Genomic DNA, 25,314 nt, shown 5'->3' on the forward strand with positions numbered 1-25,314 from the left:
ACGTCAAGAGAACGCATATCCCTTATCCCATTCATCCTTATCTTATCCCCTATTCTTAGAAGGATTTGTAGTTCCATTAAAAGTAAGTAGTTTAATTAGGAATAGGAGTTTGAGTCCGTTAGGACTAGTCTAGCCGAATCCAACAAGGAAACCTCCTCTTGTAATCTCCTATTTAAGGAGACGCTATTATTGAATGAAGTATCGAATTTTGCAGTCAAGAAAGGAAGTAAGGAGAGTTCGGTGATCTCTTGGACAAATCACCCCCTACGACAGTCAAAATAGGGCCTGTACGCAAGGCCAAGGGCAAGGAAAGGTCCGAGGCTCTGACGGCGGAACGACCCGTGACACGATCCTACGCTCGGGCCCATAACATATACATCGACAAAAAATATATAGAAAAAAAAAGGCCAATCCAATCTAAACCTAAAGGTGACGTGTTAGCAATAAACGCAATCCACAGGTGTAGGTTCCTACCAACGGAAGATCAGTTGTGAGACAGGATCTGCTCTTCATAAATGGGCGCCTCACATCTACATCCACCATGCATTGAAAATATCTTCCATGAATAATAATTAATAAGTACGGAAGATGTTCCTAACGCATGATAGGATGTGCGTGTGAGGCGGCTGTGAGCGCAGGCATGAGGAGCAGATCCGGTCTCGATCAGTTGATGAATGATGACGTATAAAACTGCCAAGGAAACTGTTCGTTGCTGACGTGGAACTCTACCATTCTTTGCGTGTTAATCTTTCTCCGTAGCTTAAAGTTAAAATTCTACTTATCCTAAACTGACACTCAATCGAACGTCAGTCCAATCCTGCAAGAGACGAGACACCCCTAACGTGCACATAACGTTAAGGTTAGGAACTTAAAATTATATAAATACGAACTCCCCAAATCCTTTAACAAGCCAGAGCCCAGAGAATAAAATAAGGGCGGCTTTTGCGTACTTCTTCTGCAACCACGTCTTCACCTTCCCGACTGAAGCACACTCCTCCGTTATTGCTTATCCCATATACCCTGCTTCACAAACTTAACTTTCCATAGCCTTGGTTCCAGTTAGACAAACTAGATTGTATCAATGGGCTTCGTTCTAATCATGCTGTCGATCATGGAGCTGTTGGTGAAATCGTCGTCCAAGGCCATCAGTCGAGCTGACTTTCCAGATGGATTTGTCTTTGGAACTGCTTCTTCTGCTTATCAGGTCCTCTCTACCCCGCCAAAAAAACTTCAATTCTTTTGCTTTTGGATAAATTTATCAGGTTCCTTCTCTTTTCCTTTCAATCACAATTTCATGACTGATGAATATGGTGCCGTGACTTGTCCATGTGGTAGTTTGAAGGAGCTGTAAATGAAGGGAATAAAGGAGCCAGTATATGGGATACCTTCACTAGGCGACCAGGTTTGAATTCAAACTCGAAGATGGATGACAGGTACCTACTATAATCATCTTACAGATCAACTTTATCAAGCTCAATTCTGTGTTGTAAACAGGGAGGATTATGGACTTCAGCAACGCAGACGTGGCTGTTGATCAATATCACCGATTCAAGGTGAAATCAAAGGAATACTAACCAGGTTCAGAGGTGGATTGTTTGATTCATAAACTTTTAATATTGGAAGCCATCATAACCATTGGAAATTAAGAAGAATGACTTCATCTAGATAAGGATGTTAAGGTGGACTAGAACTATAATAAGATAAAAAGAACGGATCAAAACAATATACCATTTGAATATGTCATTTTAATATTTTTCCTTCAATATATGAAATAAAAGAACAAATCATGTCGGTGAGGATGAAGGTCAACAAATAGTATTCTAAGTTTGGTCAACATAATAATATATAGTCATGTGGTGTAGTCAAAACAAAAGGCAGTAATATTTCTGTTTTACCAACTGAACAATAGATATCCTCCATAAACAGACGGACGTGGACCTAATGAAGAACATTGGAATGGATGCTTACAGATTCTCAATATCATGGTCACGGATATTCCCTGGTAACACATAGCTTTCAACATTGCTCTTTTCAACTGACTTTTGCTTCTATATAGCTCACTCTTAGTCTCGTCTTTAACAGAGGGAAGTGGAGAACTCAATACAGAAGGAATAAAATACTACAATAACCTCATTGACTCTCTTCTAGAAAAAGGTCTCTCCTTCAGATAAGTGTAACTAAATTTTCATGAGATTCCAAATTACTGAAGATTCAAAGTTCTTTTTATTAGGAATACAACCATATGTCACCCTATACCACTGGGATCTTCCACAGGCGCTTGAAGATAAATACAATGGATGGTTGAGCAGAAAAATAGTGTAAGAATTCTATGTTACAGGTATTTTTGAAATAGTAACAAATAGTCTCTGCTGAATATGTGTCTATTAACTGCAGAAAAGACTTTGAGAATTTTGCGTTTACCTGCTTCCAAGCTTTCGGTGATAGAGTGAAGCAGTGGATTACTTTCAATGAGCCTCATGGGTTCTCACTCCAAGGTTATGACACAGGACTTCAAGCTCCAGGGAGATGTTCCATTCTCGGCCACTTGTTCTGCAAGAAGGGAAAATCATCCATTGAACCATATATAGTTGCTCACAATATCCTCTTATCTCATGCCACTGTCTTTCATACTTACCAGCTTCATTTCAAGGTGACCTATCATAATCCTAGATATGTTTCTCTGACTAGCAATAAAAATAATTCTATAAACCAGATTTAACAAGAAAAATTGTTCATAAAGCTTTTTTTATTTTGGTCTTTCAGGAAAAACAAGGAGGCTTTATTGGTATAGCACTTGATGCCAAATGGTATGAGCCAATATCTGATGCTGATGAGGATAAGTATGCTGCACAAAGAGCTATGGACTTCGGGATTGGATGGTAACCTCTCACAATATCTAATATAAATAAAAAGTTTAAGAAAAAAGAGAACATTTGGATGGTAAAGGATTAAATATGGGTATGTGATTAACATGGAAACAACTGCAAGCAGGTTTCTTGATCCCCTTTTCTTCGGGAAATATCCTCTTTCAATGCAGAATCTTGTGAAGCACAGGCTTCCTGAAATCACATCTGAGATGTCCAAACTTTTGGTAGGTTCATTGGATTTTATTGGCCTAAATCATTATACCACATTATATGCTCACAACGATCAGATTCGAATCCGTAAACTAGTATTGCAGGATGCTTCATCTGATGCTGCTGTTATTACAACATGTAAGATGCCAAAGCAATGCTCTTGTACTTGTTAACAAATTGGATCAAGTCAAGATCTGATAATGGTGTTGTATGTCTTTCATCTTAGCTTCTCGAGGTGGAATTGCAATTGGAGAGACAGTATGTCCAAGATATAAGCTTATTTTAAGATGTACCATAACCCATAGATTTTTCCACAAGGCTGTTCTCATGTATCTTTCCTACAGGCTGCATCTCACTGGCTGCATATTGTTCCATGGGGTATTCGCAAGTTAGCAAGATACGTAAAAGATAAATATGGGAATCCACCTGTCTTTATAACTGAAAATGGTAAGATAATATATCTCAATGACTAAAGCTCTAACTTCTTGGAGATATGTCATAATTTATTTTCACTGATGCAGGTATGGATGATCCAAACAAACCTTTCATGGCCTTGAGCACAGCTTTACAGGATAATAAGAGGATAAGCTACCATAGGGACTACCTGTCGAACTTATCTGCTGCTATAAGGTAATTAATCACCTTCTGTGCACTTGGTGTAGTTTCAGTGTGGGACTTTATGCAGTTTATGTTTGCTAACTTAAGAATCAGCTCCTTTTCTCATGTCTTTCACAATCAAGATCACAAATAACAAATAGAACATGAATCAAAACAGGCAAGATGGCTGTGATGTACGTGGTTATTTCATATGGTCATTACTTGACAACTGGGAATGGAACTCAGGCTACACAGTCCGATTTGGCCTGTACTATATAGACTACAAGAACAACCTTACAAGGATCCCCAAGGCTTCTGTTCAGTGGTTTAAAAGTTTTCTTGGTCAGAATGAAATGTTATCTGAGTAACCAATTTTCACTAATCTCTAACATTTTGCAGTAACCATATGTTGTACCATTTATGATCCATATGACATATGACATGTTGTATAAGATGACAAATACAGATTCTATGTAGACATGTTGTTGGATCTGCTCTCATTCAATTCTAATTTGATGTATAAAAATTGGTAATCATTAGATGTGTAAATGCAGACCCATGATTAGCATATTTCTCTTTGCTGTAATTTCAAAACAAAGACCTATTTGAGAAAGTGTATATAAAAGGGAGCCACCTCATACCTTACATATGGCCACACTGAACCAATTATTCAGTGCACATGCATCAGATGGGGAATATCCTGAAGAAAAAGCAAACTGATGGTTACCAAACTTTCCAACTCGGGGTTAAGACTTGAATGACTAGGAAAAAGAAATAATGTAGCAACAATAGAACACTTCATATATTGAGTTACCGATAAAAAAATCATATATCAAGTGTTTACTGTTTACGACATAGAACTACCCAGTTAAAAGGTCAAACAAAATCATCTACTCAATGATTCAATTATCTCCATGCAAGTAATAAGCAGCTAGGATTCACGGCAAAGACCCATCAAACATATCTTCAGCAGATGAGCAGAAACAGCCTATTTATTTTGCTTTTACTCCTTATATGAAATTATTAATGTCCTCTAGAATTGCCAGCCATCAAAATTCAATAATCAACTCCCAATGTTGCCTTTTATTTTAGTTAGTCATATCTTTGTTTTTTTCTAAACAGTTCAGACGGTGCAAAACGTTCATTAGATCAGGCCAATTTGACATGGGAGATACACTGCCTCATATTTGTCCTTGGTGGCTCCAGAAGCCCCCTTGTCAACCACATGTCCAGTTTAGACAAGAAGGAACCTACCCTTCAATCCTACCCAAACTGGATCTTTCCTTTTCTTTGTAATTGAAGATTAGAACCATTCTACACCAATATAAAGTAATTGATGAAATAAGCAAAATATCCATAATTTATGGTATGCATACATCAAATGTTTGGACTAACTTTACATAAAAGCAGCTGCAATATTCCTCTGTTTTCTTTGTTTCATTCTCAATAAGTTTTCCTGTTTCATCTCCTTTGAAAGTCAACTTCCTTGCGTAACACCATAGCCCTTATCTTAACAACTTTTTAACACAGCCTCAACAGCTCCCTCATAATGTCCATAAACTATCAAATACTTACATTAAGAAAATCCATGGCATGGTATGAATATTTTTTTAAGATCGGTTGATATGTTCTGAACTTCCAAGTTTTGCACTTAACTAAAATGGTCTAGTACTCAATGTTTGTTCTGGTTATCCAGGGTCTTGGGAGGAGTGGACTGGATATGGACCTACCCATTGGCATTTTCTTGCACAAAGTGGCAAGTCTCAGACTCAAACCCATATTTCCACGGTTTCCCAAGATTTTACTATTGCACTAAGCAAATCTCCTAGCTTTTACACTTGAATTATTAAAAAAAATAAAAAGTGAAGAAAATTATGCATACAAATGAGGACAGTATAATATCACCAAAATGATAACATGTACTCTTTCTGCTTGCAAGGATAATAGGCCAATCATGACTGGATCAAGTAGGCATGTTAGGCTCAACAAGGGGAGAATTTAATTGAAGGCTCTTATTACATTGGAAACTGGAATAACAGGTTATCAACCATTAAAAACATCGCTTTGGTGATTAGAATGGACTCAACTTACATAATATGCACCAAAGAAAATTATCGATGCGCATCACAAAGGCACTTGTAGGCCAGAGTGGGGAAACTTTTCGACCGCCTAGCTTCAGAAGCTTCTTTTGTTCCTATAGTTTTGACTCCTTGACCAGCCCATCCACCACTGCTTACAGGAGATCAGCATTCATATGTCATCAACTTAGACTTTATTCGCAGAGCTCAAGGGCCAGATCAAAATCTCCCTGCTCACAGAGAAAAGGGACAAGTGCCTCAAAATTCTGTCTACTCGGAATTAATTTTCTGCAATTCACAGTAAAGTCACTTCGCTGCTTCTAAATTTGCAGCATTGAAAAACCCTTTAATCAAAGCATTAAAGCCAAATATATCACTTTTCATTCCTTTCGTATCCAATTCCACAACTAACTTAACCGCCTCTAACGCAAGAAACATGCCCCGCGGCTTGACATCTGGGACGCAAAAAATCTATACCATTCTACCCAAATCATCCCTTTCCATCTTACTAATAAAGGAAAGCGCAGAATCCGATAAACTCATGTCACAGAAAGCCCAGATCATAATACTGTACTATCTGGAGAATCCGATAAATTCACGGAAAATCTAACCAAGTTTATAGACCTTGTTGAAATCGGTGCAAGTCGATATGGAGAAGGCACCAAGGATTTCAGCGTGCGGGTGCATTTTAACTCGCGCATTTGATCGAACTGTCTGCAGGCACGTTCAAACATACCCGATTGGCGATAGAGAGAAACGTATCAGATCACATATCCTTATTCGATATGTCGTTTTACTTGTTCTGGTGCTCGATTATATCGTCAACCGGTGATAATTTCTTTGCCCTGACAAGCCGGTAGATCGTAAACTCTGCTTTTGACGAGTGTTTTGAGGATTCGTTCTCAGAAGAGTCCGTCAGAGACAGTCGTGAGAGTTCTTTGAGATAAAAAATGCACAATTTTTTGCTGCATAAAAAGTTAGAAGCGTATGGGACAGCCGATAAATGTTTCAGGTAGGGGTGATCATGGGGCGGCATGGGCCAGGTTAGGCATGTTCGCCCTTAGTTCCAGGGATAAGTGTTTTAAACTTTTAATTGGTTGGCTTTGGTCCAGGTCAGGGTAGTAGATCTGGTTCCGACTCGATAAATGTGGAGAACCAGTTTTTTTTTTTTTTAAATCTTTTTCATAACAAGGAGTTGCTACACTAGACTAGACTGGGGTAGCACAACCCCACAAATCACTCTAACAAATTAAGTCGAGGTCCCAAGGGAGATTACAGAGGTTAAGAGAAATATAACCATTACCAACCGAATTAGCCTCACCAGCAATCCAGTCTGCGGCTAAATTAGCTTCTCTAAACACGTGTCTATATTCCACCCCATTCATGCCTAAACTGGTCTCTGAATCTCTGATCATTAACCAGTCCTTCACAATATTTCTAAGCGTCTAGGGAGGCTTAATTTGACCTCTAAGACAAGAAATAACTATTCTCGAATCTCCTTTTATGATAATCTCTTGCACCGCAAGGTTTCCAGCCAGATTATGGGCTTCTCATGCAACCCGGGCATCCACGGCGTTGATGATAGAGATGCCAAGATTACACCTCTTGTAATCCAAAACTCTGCCTAGGTGATTTCTAGCCACAGCCGCAACCGAATATTTTCCATCACTCGAATAAAAAAAAAATTAGGGGTATTTTTGAAATAAATAACTATGGATTCATACTTTTGAACATTTTCCACTTAGTTTATAGGTACTTTTGGAATAAACAATCATGAGTCCATGCCTCAAACATTTTCTACTTAGTTTAAATGATCGTGTTAATATTTTTATATGACAAAATAAATAGTTCTTAACGAAAGGTCAATTAAGTAAATAAGTTGCAAATTATAAGGAATGTTTTAGTAAAATATAAACTATAAGGCAGGTTTAAATAATTCTATGAAACTATAGGGGTATTCTAATAAATTATCCATTATTAATTGGCAATTGCAACTATCAGATCTGACCTAAAAAGAATGCACTTTGGATTTTCTTGCCCACAATTCTCTACCCATTGCCCACTGTCTACCCGCCTTAAATTGCAGTCACACACTGTCATCTTGTACTGTGAGATACGTGGCTGCAGTATACCAAGGGTAGGGTGTGGGTAGAAAAAGTAGGAAATCTGAGGGTCCATTTGATTCGTAGTCAGAATTGGAATCGGAATCGGAATCGGAATCGGAATCGGAACCGGAATGGTCCATACCCATAGTCTGTTTGGTTCAGACAGGAATGAAAATAGGAATTGAAATCAACAGGAATGAGATTTCATTCCCAAGGGAGGGGCAGGGAATGGCCATTCCCTCAAATGAGGGAATACCATTCCAGCAGGAATGAGAATGAGACTCCAATTCCATCCAACCAAACAGTTAGAATTGGAATAGGCTATTCCGATTCCGATTCCAGACCCCTATTCCCATGAACCAAATGGGGCCTAAGTTCATAAGAGTGGCCTGGCCAACTTATACTCTTAACTTGAGGTGCAACTTTCTTGGGTAGGTTGGGTCAGGTTGAGGTCAACACTGGCTCAACCATGCAAATCATGGGCTTGGTTCAGGCCCAACCTGATGTCAAATCCAACTTTCGGTCAAGTTTAAAAGAACTTGTGAATATATTTTGGTACAATCATTTTTTATTGGGATTCATAGCCAAACTAAGTAGTAGAATGGATTGAAAGAAAGATATTTGTATATGTATGTATAATTAGAAAAAAAGATATTTTAATATAAATAAAATTTATATATTTATTTATTTATTCTATAAAAGGTAGCCACGCTGTTTATAATTAAATAAAATGTATATTAAAATAGGGTTGGGCATGGTCTATCCAGGGTCTCAACCCAAGCCCAACCAGGTTTAGGTCAGGCCTAAATTTTCTATCTAGGCCAAGATCAAAGCCCAAAAACTCAGGCCTCGGGTTGGACTCAAATTGGGCCTGCCCAAGTTGCAACTCTACTTTTAAGCAGTAATTTAACGATAAACCCATTTATCTGTTGAATTGACACAATTGAATATTAATATGATAATATTATAAATATATCAAGAAAAAAGTTGACGTTATAATGTTACTTGTATAATCGGTTTGGCTTTTAATCCATTCGGAATAACTAAAATCAACCCTGATCCAATTATAATAGAAATACATGGTCAGACCCAGACCATATATAGTAGCTTGTAGACAACACCAACAAAAGTGGGGTACAATTATACAAGGCTGAAGTAAAATTATATGCAAAAAATAAATAAAAGACAAAATTGACCAACTAGTGAACATTTTAACTGGAACTCATTCATTGGTTGAAATGTCTAGTGAGCTTTCTCAAATGACCAAGAAATCTTACCTGTACAAATTAGTTTGGAGAGTTGAGAGTTGAGAAGGATTGTCAACAGTTATTCTCCTCACCTTTTCTTCATTAGAATTGGGTTAATCTCTTAAATTATTTCTACTATTCATGAAATTGACAAACTGTATCCTTACTGTTTACATATTATCTTAAGCTACCCATAAATTTTCTGATAATTGTCTAAAACCTCCTTTTGCAATACACCGATTATCCTATTCAAACCAATGCACTGGAGTGAACTTTGATTATTAGGCTCAGTTTGGAAGGAGTACAAATTCAAATATGTATGGTATAAATACATAAAAATAATACAAAATACATAGTTTTGTACTCTACATATTTGTGATTGTACTCCTTAGGCTCAGTTTGGAAGTACAAATACAAATGTGTAGAGTGCAAAACCTTGTATTTTGTATATATTTGCACTGTACATATTTGTATTTGTATTCTTTTCAAACTAAGTATTAGGAAATAGGATTTGATACTCGCAAGACCATGCTCACACCATTCTCACAAGTCCATTGCAGCCTTGCATTGCGAACATCTTCCCATGAAAAAACACATGCAATGTGAGTCCATTACAAATGGACCAGGTCCAATCCAATCCAATGAATATTTTGGACCATTTTGGACTGGTCCAATTCAATGTTTGGATCATCCAATCTCTTCAAATTTGTTTTAATTTAGATTGGTTTCAATCCAAATCTGGTCCATTGACACCTATATTCTTATCTTATATTAATGGACCAAATATTGGCTTTGTTGGTGCTCGAATTGGTCGAGAGCAACACAATAAATTTGCTTAGCTTCCAGGACGAGATGGCTAGTGGTTGGATCTGAGGGGTGTCGAGGCCGAGGGCCAGAGGAGCTCGAAGTGTGCTGTGGTCGAGGGTCGATGAAGTTTGTCTGAGGTCAACTGATGCCGGTTGAGGCCGAGTATCTATGAGGAAGGGAACATCAGAGGCCTCGGGTGATAACTCGAGGCAGGGACTCCGACGGTCAAGTTAGTGAGGGCATAGTAGATAAGGCGGACAAGGTCCAAGGAGTTTAGACGAGGTTGCCAAAAAGCTAGAGAGCAAGAGAGATGGGGAGAATGGGAGTTTGGGCTCCTGTTTTCGGATCCTTTACCTTGGGGGAGTTATGCCCTACTTATACTTGAGGTCTCCTGACAATGGACGCATGCAAACAGTCAGGATGCGATCAGGCCTTGACAGGGTAGCCATCCGAGCTCGCCGCATGTGGTCGCGCCATTGGTCCCGCACTGGTGTCGACCTCCGCCCTACCAAATGCGCTGACTGGCTCCGCGCTATGCCACGTGTTGACATGCCATAGGCCTGCCGAAAGCGCCTACATCATTTGTCCCCCACTCTCGAGGTCGTGGTGGAGGTCTCAGTTGAGGACCTTAGCTTCGGCCGAAGAGACTATCATTCGAGCTGAGCTAAGCTGAATAGTACCAGGCTCAAGCCAGAACCTTGAGCTCGAGCTCGATTTTGAGAAAAAAAATTTTATAAAAATAAAAAATTATATATATATATATTTTTTTTTTTATTTGACATTTAAAAAATTAAGAATTATAATATTCGAGCCAGCTCGCGAGCCTCATGAGCCAAGCTCTAGTATGCTCGAACTCGAGCTCGGTTGAAACCAAGCCGAGTCGAGTAGCTCGTGAAAAGCTCGACTCGTTGCCACCCCTAGGTTGGAGAGTGCGGTCTTGGGGCGTGGAGGTGCTGGTGCCAACTTTGTAGCTGCTGAGGATAGCCCAGTCCGAGAGCGTGGAGACATCGACTACAACTGAGGCCTTATCGGTGGTAGTCCGGCCCATGAGCGTGTAGACGTCGTGGGGGGCTGAAGAGCATGGAGGCGTCGGCCTCAGCTCTAGGGTAGCTCCGTATCGTGCTTTCTATGGGTATGAGGTGCACGTGCCCTTAGTCACATGCTTCAAATGAGTCGATGAGTCCGTGCGTGGACCAGGCATCGGCTTTTTGGCCAGTCACCGTTGTGTGAGGTGTAGTCGACGGGTGGACGCGCCATGGCCGCACTCGAGACGAATTTCGGCATTGGGTGTTGTCCGCACACGTAGCAGGTCTCGGCATTGAAGGTTTGGACCATGGCCGAAGTGGGCATCAGGTTGCAACTGTTCGTGAGAGCACCCACGACCACATGGTTAAAAGCCATGTGCTCTACCAGCTGAGCTAAGACGACACCAATTGTTGGTGCTCGGATTGGCTGAGGGCAACATAGTAAATTTGCTTAGCTTCCAGGACGAGATGACTAGTGGTTGGATCCGACGGGTGCCAAGGCCAAGGGCCGGAGGAGCTCGGAGTTCGCTACGGCTGAGGGTCGATGAAGTATGCCCGAGGTCGGTTGATGCCGGCTAAGGTCGAGTACCTGCAAGGAAGGGAACATCAGAGGCCCCGGGTGATAACCCAAGGCGGGGACTCTGATGGTCAAGTTAGTGAGGGCATAGCAGATAAGGTGGACAAGGTCCAAGGAGTTTGGACGAGGTCGCTAAAAAGCTAGAGAGGAAGAGAGATGGGGAGAATGGGAGTCTAGGCTCCAGTTTTCGGATCCTTTACCTTGAGGAAGGTTATGCCCTACTTATACTTGAGGTCGCTTGACAGCGGATGCATATGGATGATAGGTTGTGATTGGCTCTGACAAGGTGGTCATCCAAGCTCGTCGCGTGTAGTCACACCATTGGTCCCGTGCTGGGCACCGACCTCCGCCCTACCAAACGCGTTGACTGGCTTCGCACTATGCCACATGTCAACCAAAAGCGCCTACATCAGGCTTAATTCAACCCAATCCAATTTAAAAATATTATGGACGAACTAGGTCCAATCCAATCTAATAATAAATATTTGGGAGAATGAGTGAATTGATGCCAAGTTCACGGGCATATGCGGTTTGGGGCTGTCATTCAGAAATCTGCATTGTGTTGTAGATAGTTAACCCTAAATGTTTTGTACTGGATTGTTGGCCTGTCGAATCCATCCAAATTAATTTTGGACTGGATGAACCGGTCCATTGACACCCTTATGTGTGAGCACGGTCGGTCTTCTTACCTTTAAAATTCAATACAATCATTTTCGATCATCCATTCATGAATTGCCACGTTGCTTTAAACAGTATTTGAGGTCAAAAGAAGAAAAAGCAGGAAACTGCTCACCGGAAGAAGCGGTAATGGGTATGTAATAAAATGAAGATTAAAAGAATGTATAAGGGATCATTGTAATAAAATGAAGATTAAATGTAGCATTGTAGATAGGGTTTGGTTAAGTGAGCTTTTTGGTAACTGAATTTGGTTGGTTAACCGAGCTTATATTTATCTTTTTATGATGTATTTATATTTCCATTCTAACTAACCACTGATTGAATGTGAAACAGTCAACGTTTTCTTGAGGTTTGTCATGCATGGTAGCTGAGAATCAGTCGGGCCTGACTCGTTTCTCTTGAATATTTGAATGAGTTGTGTTTTTTTCCGGCAGATAGCTTTGTTTTGTTGTGATCCCACTGGTCCTTTTGTGGACCTCTCCTTCTGATACTAGCTAGTCTAGTTTTTTGTTTTGCATCTTTTAGTAATTTAGTCTATGTTTTGATGAGTTTTTAATTTTGAGCTTTGGGCCATGGGAGATAAAAATTGAGCTGAAAAGCGTTTAGAACGAAGATATGAAAAACAAATCATTAAAAAGTTGGGCTTCAGAGAATCTACAATTCATCTCATCAAATAATCACTTATTAATGTACTGGGTGACTGTCATCACCAACCATCCCGGCCGGCCCGTATCCACATTGGTTGGTTAATTAGATTGTACCATGCTAGTTATGTTGCTTGTCAATCTTCTTATTCTCCGCTAGTTTCTGAGTTTTCAGGAATCAACAAATTAACATATCACATGGAGGTCCTTTTGGAGAGAGGTCATCGTATCGGTCCTCTCTTTAGGCCCCTTTATTATTATTTAATAATCTTTAACCTGTTGGTTGTTGAGGCCATTTTTCTACTAATTAGGATAGGTTCCATAAAAGCTAGCTCTTATCCGAAGTGGTCATTCTGGGTCTTCTGATTCCTGCTTATTCCCTCCCTCCTAATAACATTAAGATCTTTCTCTGCACCGTGCTAGCCCCGAAAGTCTGAAACTGAAAGAAATTGCATTCAATTCCCAAACTTGAAAAGCCTTTTAAGTGATAACATTGACAGCTGCCGGTGATCTCCCCCAGTTGTTTTCCTTGCTTTGCAATTAGACCACTGGAGTGTTTATATTCATTCAGTTAAGAAGGGAAACTACATGGAATCCCATGCTAAAAGTTAACCTACTTGCGCCAATAAACTGTGATCATGATGGGATAGTACGGCAACTCAACAAACTACTTTCGAAGATTCTCGGCTCCCTGACTGCTCTCCCCTCCATAAATGTGACTGTGTGAGAGTACTAACTCCATAACCCAACTTCCTTCCCACAACCCTCCCTCTCAGAGATCATCTCCAATATTTATAGACATATTCATGGCGGATCCACTCATGGATGGTCTCTGCATGGTCAATGAAGAGAACAGCGGGAGAAGAGCAGGTCGGGGTTGGCGTAAGTATGACAAGACAACAGTTTTCAAGTCTAAGAATCTCGAAGCCGAGAGGAAGAGGAGGAAGAAACTAAAAGACAAGCTCATGAGTTTACGTGCATTAGTCCCAATTATAACAAATGCAATCACTCCAACTTCTCTGTTTCCTTTTCCCTCTAGCTATCTTTGATCAGTCCTGCCTATTGGAGTATTGGGTGTCACCCCATATAAGACTTCACCGAGTTTATTTGAATTATCTGTTGGGTTTTCAGATGAATAAAGCCGCCATCATCGATGATGCGATCAATTATATTAAGGGCCTAAAGGAGCAAGTGAAGGGTCTCAGTGAACAGCTTCAAGAGATAGCAGTGCCGTGTGAAGAGGAAATACACAAGCCCAGGAGTGATGAGGATGATACGACTGGTGGGATTCAGAAATGCGATATAAAGGTAATTCTCTCTAGACCTTTGTCTAAACGTACGTCTTCCTTAATTTATTGTCTGGGAAGATTTTGAGCCTTCCAGTTTTGTTACTTAATTTCCACAGACAGATGTCAAAGTGACTCGTGTAGATGAGAATAAGTTGTGTATAAAGATAACCTCTGAGAAGAAGAGAGGAGGATTCACTAAACTGATGGAGGCCATGAGTGGTCTAGGCTTTGAGGTTACTGACACCAGCCTTACCACCTCGGAAGGTGTAAGTATGAGTTCCTTCTATGTAGAGGTAAGTTGGAAATTAAAAAGGAAAAAAATTTTTTGTTGCAGTTACCACATACACTTACATGTGATCACATTACACATATAATAGTTTTTTTCTCTTCTTTTTCAAAAGAAAGAAGCCACTCAAAACATAATTAGGATAACATCAGGATTCAGGAGCCCCCTTTTACAGCAGGAAATGGACTGATGAATTAGGGGGGTGTGTGAGTAAAAGGAAAGAAAGATTTGCTAGCTGTTTTTGGCCTTTCTAGCTATGTCATGAGCTACACACATGTATTTGGAAAGAGTACAAATGCAAATATGTAGAGTGCAAAACCTTATATTTTGTATTATTTTCTATGTATTTGCATTTGTACTCTTTCCAAACTGAGTGAATATGTAGAGACTCCATGATGCCCAAAACTTTTCTTTATCTTGGGTGATTATTAACTATTCAAACTTCAAATTTTAGAATAGTATTTGTTCTAATTATTAACTAGCTATATGATTTATCTCTGTGATATTTCATTTTCTTTTTCAGGGAACTCATGTTGGAAAGGTGCAGGCGGTTGGGCAACTGAGAGAGTTTTTGTTAGGGAGGATTAGAGGCCTCTAGAGCAGCAAAACACTTGGAGTTTCATGGAAGATATCCCCAAGTTCATCTGCCTGATTAAAATTAAAATTAAACATCTGTGCTTCTGATGTTTAGTTACGTTGCTATTCTACAACTCATAGCTCATTGGCCAATCATTGGATAGAGTTAATAATTAGTAACTCTGTTGTTAAATTAAAATACCATCATGAACGCTTTAAATTTGATTTTAATATATAATAATAATTTTCATTATATGTATATATATTTTTGGATAGATATTCACTTAAGTAATTGATTAAGGGCTGAGTGTCAAACAAATAATTAACGAAAGTAGGCCGTCAGTAAATGGATTTGTTTTGTTAAGATCATTAGATGGATGGTATAAATAGATCAAAGCACAACTTTTCTTCGTATTTAGACTCGATGTGGTTGTTATGTAGGCATTTTACCGTATCAATATCATAGAGGAAGTTCAAATATTTGTATCACCCTTTACATCAAGCTAAGTGAATGGAGTGTAAGGGAACATGTCAAAACACCTTCCTTTCCCTTCCACAGGGGGTATTTCCACTTCAGTTGTCTTTTGAGGTGCCTAGCTGATTTATTCACGGGACCGGCTTCAGGCTCGGTATTATAACGTTTCAGGTTTAGGTTTTGGGTTGGACCATTAAATTTTGACAAAAACTAAGCCCGAACTCGATTCATGAACAGATTTAGGGTCTGTTTGGTTCAAGGAAATAAAAGTCTGGAATCGAAATAGGAATGATTCATTCCCATTTTGAATGTTTGTTTAAACGCCCATGTCGTGTTTCATGATACCAAAATGTCATACACCTGCAATGAAACATGACATTCCCCCACATGGTTGTACGTGGTAAGTATTAACTCCACGTGGTAAGTATTTGTAGTTGAAAGAGCTGGTGGTATTGGACCCTGTACAGCCAACGGTTCCTCTCCCCATTTGGATTTAATACTTACCACGTGGTACTTACTACGAGACAAGATGAATCCCATTTAATAGACACCTCTTAATAGAATTTCTTTATGCATTTTTCTGTAGTTTTTCTGCAAATGGTGTTTCTGCATTTTTTCTGCAAAATTCTTACATTTTGTTTTTTTTTTTTAACAATTTCTGCAAATTTTGAGTATTTCATGCATTTTTCTGAATTTTCTACAAAATTATTATAATCTCTGCATTTCCTGTAAAATTTTTGCATTTTTTGGTATGCATTTTTTCTGCAAAATTCTTACACTTGTTTTTTTTTTACAATTTCTGCAAATTTTGAGTATTTCATGCATTTTTCTGAATTTTCAACAAAATTATTGTAATCTCTGCATTTCCTGTAAAATTTTTGCATTTTTTGATATTTTCATGCATTTTCTTCTTTTTTTATTTTTATTAGGGACAAAATTGAAAATCATGGCTGAATCCAATTCCAGCCTCTTAATAGCATAAATCAAAATCTGATTCCGATTTCAGTCTGAACCAAACAATCAAATGAAATAGACCATTCCGATTCCAATTCCAAGGAATTCCGAATCTGATTCCGATTTCGATCACGAACCAAATGGGCCCTTAGTTCCTAGTAGCGCATATGCATTTAAAACTACATTAAACAATCATGCATTCTTTCATGTGCTAAAACACGTTGTTTTCTTAACCACCATTTCTATGATTCAACTACATACATTTACATTGATACTTAAAACACCACAATACCAAACACTATGTAGGTGAGCATTTGCTATTATGGTGTTTTAAATCTCAACATTTCGATTTAAATTACAGTTTAACAATCAAAGTGGAAAAATCCCCAAACACACACTGATATCACACATGATAATTGAAGGTGATGCGAAAGCTATTGTTGAGCTTCTATTGGTAGCCAACAATTCTGAACCACCGTGGCATATGCGGTCTTTGATTGCTAACTAAAGACTTATAGGCATCCATAACAACTGTGTGGTTTATTACAAGCCTTGCAATTGCAATATTGTGGCTCATAAGATAGGAATCCATAACAATGTATTTATTGGATTGGATTTAGTCCATTTGTAATGGATTTATATTGGATTAGGTTAGATTGAACCAACACCTGGTCTGGTGATAGAAAAACATAAGAATACATGTACAAATAGACCAGGTCTGGATTGGCCCTAGTCCATTTGTAATGGATTTATATTGGATTAGATCAAATTGAACCAATGCCTGGTCTATTGATTAAAAATAAAAATAAGAATACAGGTATAAATGGACCAGGTCCGAATTGGAACAAATTTAAATTAGGGTAAATCTCTTAAACTACCCCTACTATTCACGAAATTGACAAGTTGTACCCTTACTGTTTAGATATTGTCTTGCGGTACTCTTAAGTTTTCTGACAATTAACATTGTCATTAAGTGCTAACGAAAGGAAATGAAATGTCAAATTTGCCCTCCACTATTCCTTAAATTTCATCACCTCTTCTTCTTCTCTTTCTCCTTCCTCCATCTTCATCTTTGTTCATCGTCTTCTTGATGGTGAACAAAGAACTACCATCGGCATCATCGTAGCCAAAAATGATGGCGGCCATTGCTGTTTTGCCCAGAGACTGTTGTTTTGCTCAATGTAGGCAATGTCTCTTCTTCTTCACCATCCCTCTCCCTGACGGCAGCTACAATGAACCACTCCCCGACGGTCATCGGTGGTGCAACCGTTTCACTCCCCGTCTTTCACTGCAAGCTAAAAAAAACTGTTGCAAATTCTTATTTTTTTATTAATTCTCTGTTTTCTTTTCAGCTACAACAATCAACTGGCGTTCTCAGGCGTCACTCCAACATCTGAACCCAACACAACAGCAATCAACTACATTCCCCTTGTGCCAAATAACACCTCACAAGTGACAAAAGTAATCAAAAACCCAAACAAACAAGAATTCATGATTTTCTTGTGCTAAGTATGTCGCCCCATTTCCTGTAAAAGAAAATGTCTAAAAGGCACAACTAGGGTTACCTAAAATCCCTCCGAATCTCCATACGAAAACATAAAATCACAGCTGAGAAAAAAAAAAATAAAAGAACTGATGGCCGGTAAGGTCGAAAGTGGTCAGATACAGACGAAGACAGTGGTGGCGATGGCGGCAAAGAGATGGCAAGTGGAACGGTTGTGGAGTGGTTCGTTGTAGCTGCCGCTGGGGAGAGAGATGATGAAGAAGAAGGGAGACAGACGAAGAGCAAAATTGGGTTTTGAAGAAAATTTATACATCACGTGCTGTCACATGTGTATGAATTTCGATGGAACATTAACAGATATTAATGGTAGGGGCAGAGCTAGTTAATTGTTAGAAAACTTGAGGGTGCCGCAAGACAATACCTAAATAGTAAGGGTACATCTTGTCAATTTCGTGAACAATAGGGGTAGTTTAAGAGATTTACCCTTTAAATTAAAACCAATTTGAACAAATTGGATGGTCCAAGCATTGAATTGGACTAGTCTAAAATGATCCATTGGATTGGACCTAGTGCATTTGTAATGGACTCATATTGGACCAAATCTGGTTCAATTGACACCCCTAGTTGGAGGGTTTGGAGTGCAAAAGGGAGAGATCTGTTTCTCTTGGGCTTAGGGGCAAGGCAGGCTACTTCCTCCCTTTTATTGTTTTATCTTTCTTTTGATAATGGTTAATAAAATCCTAAAATGGCTGCCCATCCACTTATAGCAAAATTTGGGGTTAAGGCTCTGTTTGGGAGGAATATAAATACAAATACATATAATGCAAAACCTTATATTTTATATTATGTTATATATATTTATATTGTACATATATTTGTATTTGTAATCTTTCCAAAGTAAACCTAAAACAATTAATGAAATCACAACACTATAATTCCAAATACCATCCAAGTGGAAATGACTCAATGAATTGTCAGATTCTCATTCTCATTCAAGATAAATATTCTATTTATGTTGACTACATATTCCAAATAATAGATTTGTTTTGTTTTATTATTGGATTGAATAAATATACACCAAAATCCATTCCATTTAAAGAAAAAAATTGAAACTCCTATTTTGTATGCATTTCACATATTGGTGATTCAGTTGGAATGATAAGTATCAATACTTGTTTTCATTTTGATGCAGGTCATAAAATTAAACTCAATAAGACATTGTTAACCTATGCTTGCACACACGTGCACTAGTATATATGAAGTGAAGATTTGTGACGATCCAAACCCAACCCGAAGTCTTTCAACAATTTCTATTGGGTTAGGGCAATCCTAACCCAATTTAACCCGGCCGGCCCGACTTGTATACTAGCGACATGTCACTTGCTTGTACTTCTTTTTTACACCTTTGTCGTTGTGTTATCGAACTAATGTAATCCTTTACCCAAAAAAATAGGGTAAAATATAAAAACCTCCCTTGAAGTTTTTGATAATCATAAAAACCTCCCCTATTGTTTTATTATAACAAATACTTTCCCTAAACTTTTGAGAAACTGGACAATGATAAAATGATGCATCAATTTTTTCTATATACTGATTTTACCCTTTTATAAATTATTTTTACATACAACATTACTTGAATAACCCCATTATAAACTAAACAAGCACCCAATCGACCCCATGATAGATGACTCCGAGAGAGGAGCCCCGTATGAAACCCATCATCTCAAGAAAAGAGAAACCCCTAAAGAACATCTACTCTTTCAATCTTCCAACCCTTGAAACCCCGATCCATTGCAAAAGATAAACTTTTGTTATTGTGGACTTTTTCTCTTCAAGCTATGGAGGATGCAAAGCTTTCCATCCAAAGGTATGATTAATCTCTACCATTATTCATCATATGGAAGTAAATATCAGTACCATTCTTTTCTTTGTTTGCTTCTTCCAAAGTTGAAACTCGATACCAAAATCAAAGAAAAGGGTTTCATAGGTTTAAATCCAGACTTTTGTTATGTTCTTTTTCTTTATACAGGTATGTCTATTTGTAGAGATAAGCCCAGATGTACAGTTTCTTCAAGTGAACTATGAGGAAAAAGAGCTCCTTGCTTTGGTTGCTCGTGTTAATAACTTAATATACAGATCAACGTGGGTATTGAAAGGTCTAGAATAAAGACTAGAGAGGACTCAAGTGTATGTTTGGAGTGTAATTTATCTTAAATTTTGAAGCAAAGTGATAAAACCATAAAGAAGATGATAACCAAAATCGTAGAATTCAGAGAAGGAGAAGAATTCCAATAGGAGAAAAATTATTCTCATAAACTTCTATTTCAAAGGGACGTCGGCTACAATATATATATACAAGTTACAAAGCAAAAAAAACATAGTAAGTAGAAAAATAGTAAGTCTAGTAACGATCACCTCTATAATTTAGGACTTCTAATTATAGAGGATATTATACACCTTCCTATTAGTAATCTCCGCAACCAGATCACTTCACTGGTAGCCATGACCATGGCTCTATATTCTGCTTCTACCGAGGATCTAGACACAGTAAGTTGTTTCTTGCTCCTCCAAAGTATAGGGGAAAAACCAAGCTGGAAGTACAAACCGGTCACTGATTTTCTGGTCAAAAGACAACTTGCCCAATCTACATCACAGTATCCTCGCAATACCATATCATTCTCACCATTTAGCAGTATGCCTTGCCCTGGACATCCTTCGAGATATCTCATAACACGTACTAGGTCATTCCAATGCTCAACTCGGGGTTGCTGAACGAATTAGCTAAGCACATGCACAACATAAGTGATGTCGGGCCTCGTGATTGTTAAGTATAACAGTCGTCCTACCAATCTTCAGTACTAATTTGGATCAGAATGAAAACTCCCATTGGCATACCACAAATGATGATTTTGTTCAATTGGGGTGTCTACAGGTTTGCATCCAGTCAATATAGTTTCTTTCAAAATGTCCAAAACAAACTTGCGTTGATTCAAAAACAGACCGGTAGTAGACCGAGCTACTTCTATTGCAAGGAAGTATTTCAAATTTCCTAAGTCCTTTATCTTGAAACAACTATTGAGATACGCCTTGAATTCTGCACATGTTTCTGAACTGTTCCCAGCTAGTAAAATATCATCAACGTACACCAAGAGACCAAGAAAAATGTTTTCCTTTCTGTATATGAAAAGAGTACTTTCCACAGTGGATTGCTTGAAACCATACTCATGCAAGGATGCTGCCAACTTTGCGAACCAGTTTCTAGAGGCCTGTTTTAGGCCGTACAGAGACTTTTGTATCCTGCATACTGCATTTGGTTTTTCGAAACTAAAGCCTGATGGGAGCTTCATGTAAATTTCTTCTTTGAGGTCACCATGCAGAAACACATTATTTACGTCCATTTGATGAAGCTCCCATCCTTTTGTTACTGCCACTGCTAAAAAGACACGAACAAATACATCCTTTGTTATTGGAGCGAAAGTCTCTATATAATCCTGTCCTCATTTTTTAGTGAAGCCTTGCACGACTAATCTGTCCTTGAAACGTTCAATGATTCCATCTGATTTGTACTTAATTCTATAGACCCATTTGCATCCAACCACTTTCTTTCTTGGGGGCAAACTCACAATTTTCCATGTTTTGTTTTCTTCCAATGCCTTAATCTCTTTGTCCATTGCCTTAATGCATCATTCATCTTTGACTGCATGTGCATAACTGGTTGGCTCATCATGAGAATTGATGGCCGCTAAGAAAGCTTTATGAGTTGGACTAAACTTATTATAGCAAATGTAGTGTGTTAGGGAATGGGCCTTACCTGCGGCCGCTTTTCGAACTGATTTCACGTTGGATGGTGGTAACAATGCATCACACACATAGTCTCTTAAATACCCATGCAGTTTTCTTTCCCGTTGAGGTCGCTCCTGTCGCAAAACATATTGTTTATTTTCATTTCTTTGTGGTGTGTTCACTATAGCTTGGTCAGACGCACCTGTTCCTTGTTGTTTTTTTGAATTTGTTTCCTCATCAGCTGTGTGGACACCTTCTTCATTTGTGCCCATATGTTGGTTGCCATTAGCTCCAACAAGACTTTTCTCATTCCTAAACGACTCGATTTCATCTTCCACAACCACATGCTCCCCCTCACTTGGGAGTCGTTCTCCTCCAAGCGCCTTATTATTGCTAAAAGGAAAGACTTCCTCATAAAAGTATACATCTCGGGATGTAAAAATATCTCCTTTCTCCAAGTTATACATTTTCCATCATTTCTTTCCATACGGGAATCCAACGAAAATACACTTCTTGACACGCTCTTCAAACTTATCATTTCCAATGCCTTGCCTTTTGGCATACGCAAGGCACCCAAAAACTTTAATGTGAGAATAATTGGGTGTTTTCCCAAACAATACTTCAAATGGTGTGTGGCCTCCTAGTACGTTGCTTGGAGTGTAGTTAATCAGATGAGCTACTGCCATAATACACTCTTCCCAAAATTTCAAGAGTAGATTGGCCTGGAAACGTAATGCTTTTGCCACATTGAGGATATGTTGGTGCTTCCTTTCTACTCTCCCGTTCTGTTGCGGTGTCCCAACACAAGAGGTTTGATGAATGATTCTCTGGCTGAGAAAAAAATCATTGAGAGTCTCTAAGAATTTTGTCCCATTGTCACTACGAACCATCTTGATGTCAACCCCAAATTGTCTCCTAACCATAACACAAAAGGACATGAAAACCTTTTGAGTTTCTGATTTATCATGCAAAAGATACACCTACGTAGTACGTGTAAAATCATCCATGATGGTTAACAGTACTCCATCCTGAGAGAGATGGAGTATGATACCGACCCCACAGGTCGCAATGTACTAAGTCAAAAGCACGTGGAGCTTTATTGTCACTTAAAGAAAATGAAATTCGTGTCTGCTTCGCACGATGACATATATCACAGTACTCAACACAATTATTATTATGGTTGAAACCACACACTCCAGATAAATAGGATAAATTTTTGTCAGAAAGATGTCCTAGACATTTTTGCCACAGCTTCTCTATATTCTTCTTAGTGGCCATTGCATGAACACTATGTGTGTTTTGCAAATAGTATAGGCCATCCTTGAGATCACCCAGTCCAATCAGCGTCCGCCGAGTGGGGTCCTATATTACACAAATATTCAAATAGTAAGTAATAGCACAACCCATATCTTCACTTAACTTTCTTGATGATATCATATTACATTTAAAATCCAGAACATAAAAAACATCTTTCAATTTGATATGTTTGTCAATCATGATATCCCCTATTTTATTTACTTTCAAAGAATCTCCATTTGGGATGACAACTCTTTCATCCCTTCCAGCCTCTCGAACATTCTCAAAGGCTTTAAGATTACTAGAAACATGGTGTGATGCATCACTATCGATAATCCAATTCGATAAGTGGACCAAGGAAAGTTTCTTACCAAACAGTGCATTAAATGATCAAGTTGAGCTTGTGTGAGAGATGACATCTGCACAATGTTGTTTGACGCTCCCATTTCTTCAGTGACAGCACCTGCTTGACCTTGGATGGCATTGGCCGTTGCTCCTTTGCCACCATGGTTTCCATTGCCTCGTCCTCAACCACGACCTGCTTTACCTACATTTTGGTTTTTCCAATGTTCCGAGTACCCAATGATTTCAAAACAACGGGATTTGTCATGTCCAGGTCTCTTGTAGTGAGCACATACTATGGGTAGATCAGCAGAGTCTTGCCCTTCTCCTATCTGACTCTTTTGATCTAATTTTCCTCGGCTTGCGAAGGCAGCATTTTGTATCATTGGATCTTCGCGTTGCCTCGCTTTCAATTGCAATTCTTCTCTTGATATCATAGCAAAACAGCGAGTGAGTGAAGGCAATAGGTCCATGCTTATAATATTTGATCTGACAGTACCATATCGATCATCGAGGCCCATCAAAAATTTATAGACCTTTTCATTCTCCCTTTCTTCTAGTATATTGATCAATGTTTTACACGTCGATCCACACACACAAGTGTCGATTTTAGTATACTGGTCTAGCTGATCCCATATTCCTTTTAGTTTAGCATAGTAATTTATGACACTTAGTGATCATTGCCTGAATTCATTTAATTCCCCTTTCAACTGATATATTCGGGGACCATGCCCTTGATGATATCTCTATTGGAGTTCAGTCCACAACTCTCTAGCATCATTAAAGGAAATTATAGTATTTTGTATGCTTTTGTCAACACAATTAAAAATCCATGAAACAACCATAGCATTGCATTTATCCCAAGTGTTTTTATCAATGTCATTGGCCTTAGTTCTCTCTAGAGTCCCATCAATGAAACTCAATTTGTTTTTAGATTTTAGAGCTCTTTGAAAGGCCTTTTCCCAAACATGATAATTTTCTCCATTAAGAATGATTTGGCTCAGAAGCATACCTGGACTGTCAGAGGAGCTCAGATAATATACAGACGTGGGATCACTGATCGATGGAATCTTGAAGGAGGTGGATGGGTTGCTGCCAGTCATTGCTTCAGATAGGAAATCGCTCAAAAAAAATCGATGGGTTGAATAAGTGGTTTGGCACACACCGAACCTCACTGCTACGAGTCACACAACTCATCTTCTTTGATGGGCACACGCCCTCTGAACAGATCAGTGGTGAAAATCACCATGGTTCTGGTACCATGATAAAACCATGAAGAAGATGATAACCGAAATCGTAGAATTCAGAGAAGGAGAAGAATTCCAATGGGAGAAAATTATTCTCATAAACTTGTATTTCAAAGGGACGTCGGCTACAATATATATATACAAGTTACAAAGCAAAAAAAAAATAGTAAGTCTAGTAACGGTCACCTCTATAATTTAGGACTTCTAATTATAGAGGATATTATACACCTTCCTATTAGCATACTTTCTTATTACAAAGCAATGGAACCCATTTGATATTAAGGCTGATATCGTCAAGCATGGCTATATCTACAAAATAATCATCAAAAGTGATAGAAAAGATTCTAAAATCATATCCACACGCTTTTATAGCTAAATATCTTGAAGAGGTTTAGTAGATTGGCTTCAGTCAGTATAAGGTTCGTTTGAACCCTGTTCGAACAGCCTTTACAGCCTTACTTTTATGCTTTATTTTATGGGGAGATATTTCCAATGTAAGGCTATGATGGTTGTTTGAATGGGCTTTGCACTGACTGAATCCCATTTCTTCATATTCACTTGAATATTTGACTCTAGGCAAGAAATAAAATATTACGGTGAAGAACAATGGAAGTTTTAAAAAATGGATGAAATATTCATCGGTGAAGAACAGTCAAAACTGTATGTTTGTTTTAACTCGCTGGTCAAGAATACTCACCGATGAAAAACAGTTGCCGAAAAATGGATG

The 25,314-nt window shown here is 38.6% G+C and overlaps 1 protein-coding gene and 1 long non-coding RNA gene across 9 annotated transcripts; one reads left to right on the top strand and one right to left on the bottom strand.

Annotated features, from left to right (window-relative positions):
* The first annotated feature begins 905 nt into the window (after positions 1–905).
* BGLU41 (beta glucosidase 41) lies at positions 906–5,552 on the top strand. Of its 8 annotated transcripts, none has more exons than XM_010269543.3 (14): positions 908–1,204; positions 1,336–1,402; positions 1,495–1,553; positions 1,927–2,002; positions 2,083–2,154; positions 2,231–2,318; positions 2,395–2,650; positions 2,764–2,879; positions 2,992–3,091; positions 3,155–3,215; positions 3,304–3,335; positions 3,422–3,524; positions 3,599–3,707; positions 3,853–4,223. In XM_010269543.3, the coding sequence occupies exons 1-14, from the start codon at positions 1,082–1,084 to the stop codon at positions 4,040–4,042; spliced, it is 1,452 nt and encodes a 483-aa protein (XP_010267845.1). In that variant the 5' UTR covers positions 908–1,081; the 3' UTR covers positions 4,043–4,223. The 8 variants fall into 8 exon arrangements, with proteins under 8 accessions (XP_010267847.1, XP_010267845.1, XP_010267846.1 ...); XM_010269544.3 differs by having other exon boundaries at positions 3,182–3,215; XM_010269545.3 differs by having other exon boundaries at positions 906–1,204; positions 1,495–1,586; positions 2,992–3,215.
* LOC104604958 (uncharacterized) lies at positions 2,374–5,905 on the bottom strand. The gene is made up of 3 exons (XR_736502.3): positions 5,766–5,905; positions 4,316–4,374; positions 2,374–2,550 (listed from the first exon to the last, which is right to left on the bottom strand). It is a non-coding gene; the product is annotated as an uncharacterized LOC104604958 (long non-coding RNA).
* Between the last annotated feature and the right edge of the window lie 19,409 nt (positions 5,906–25,314).

The sequence above is a fragment of the Nelumbo nucifera genome, chromosome 1 (genome assembly GCF_055504915.1).
Source record: "Nelumbo nucifera cultivar China Antique chromosome 1, China Antique-T2T, whole genome shotgun sequence".
NCBI lineage: Eukaryota > Viridiplantae > Streptophyta > Magnoliopsida > Proteales > Nelumbonaceae > Nelumbo > Nelumbo nucifera.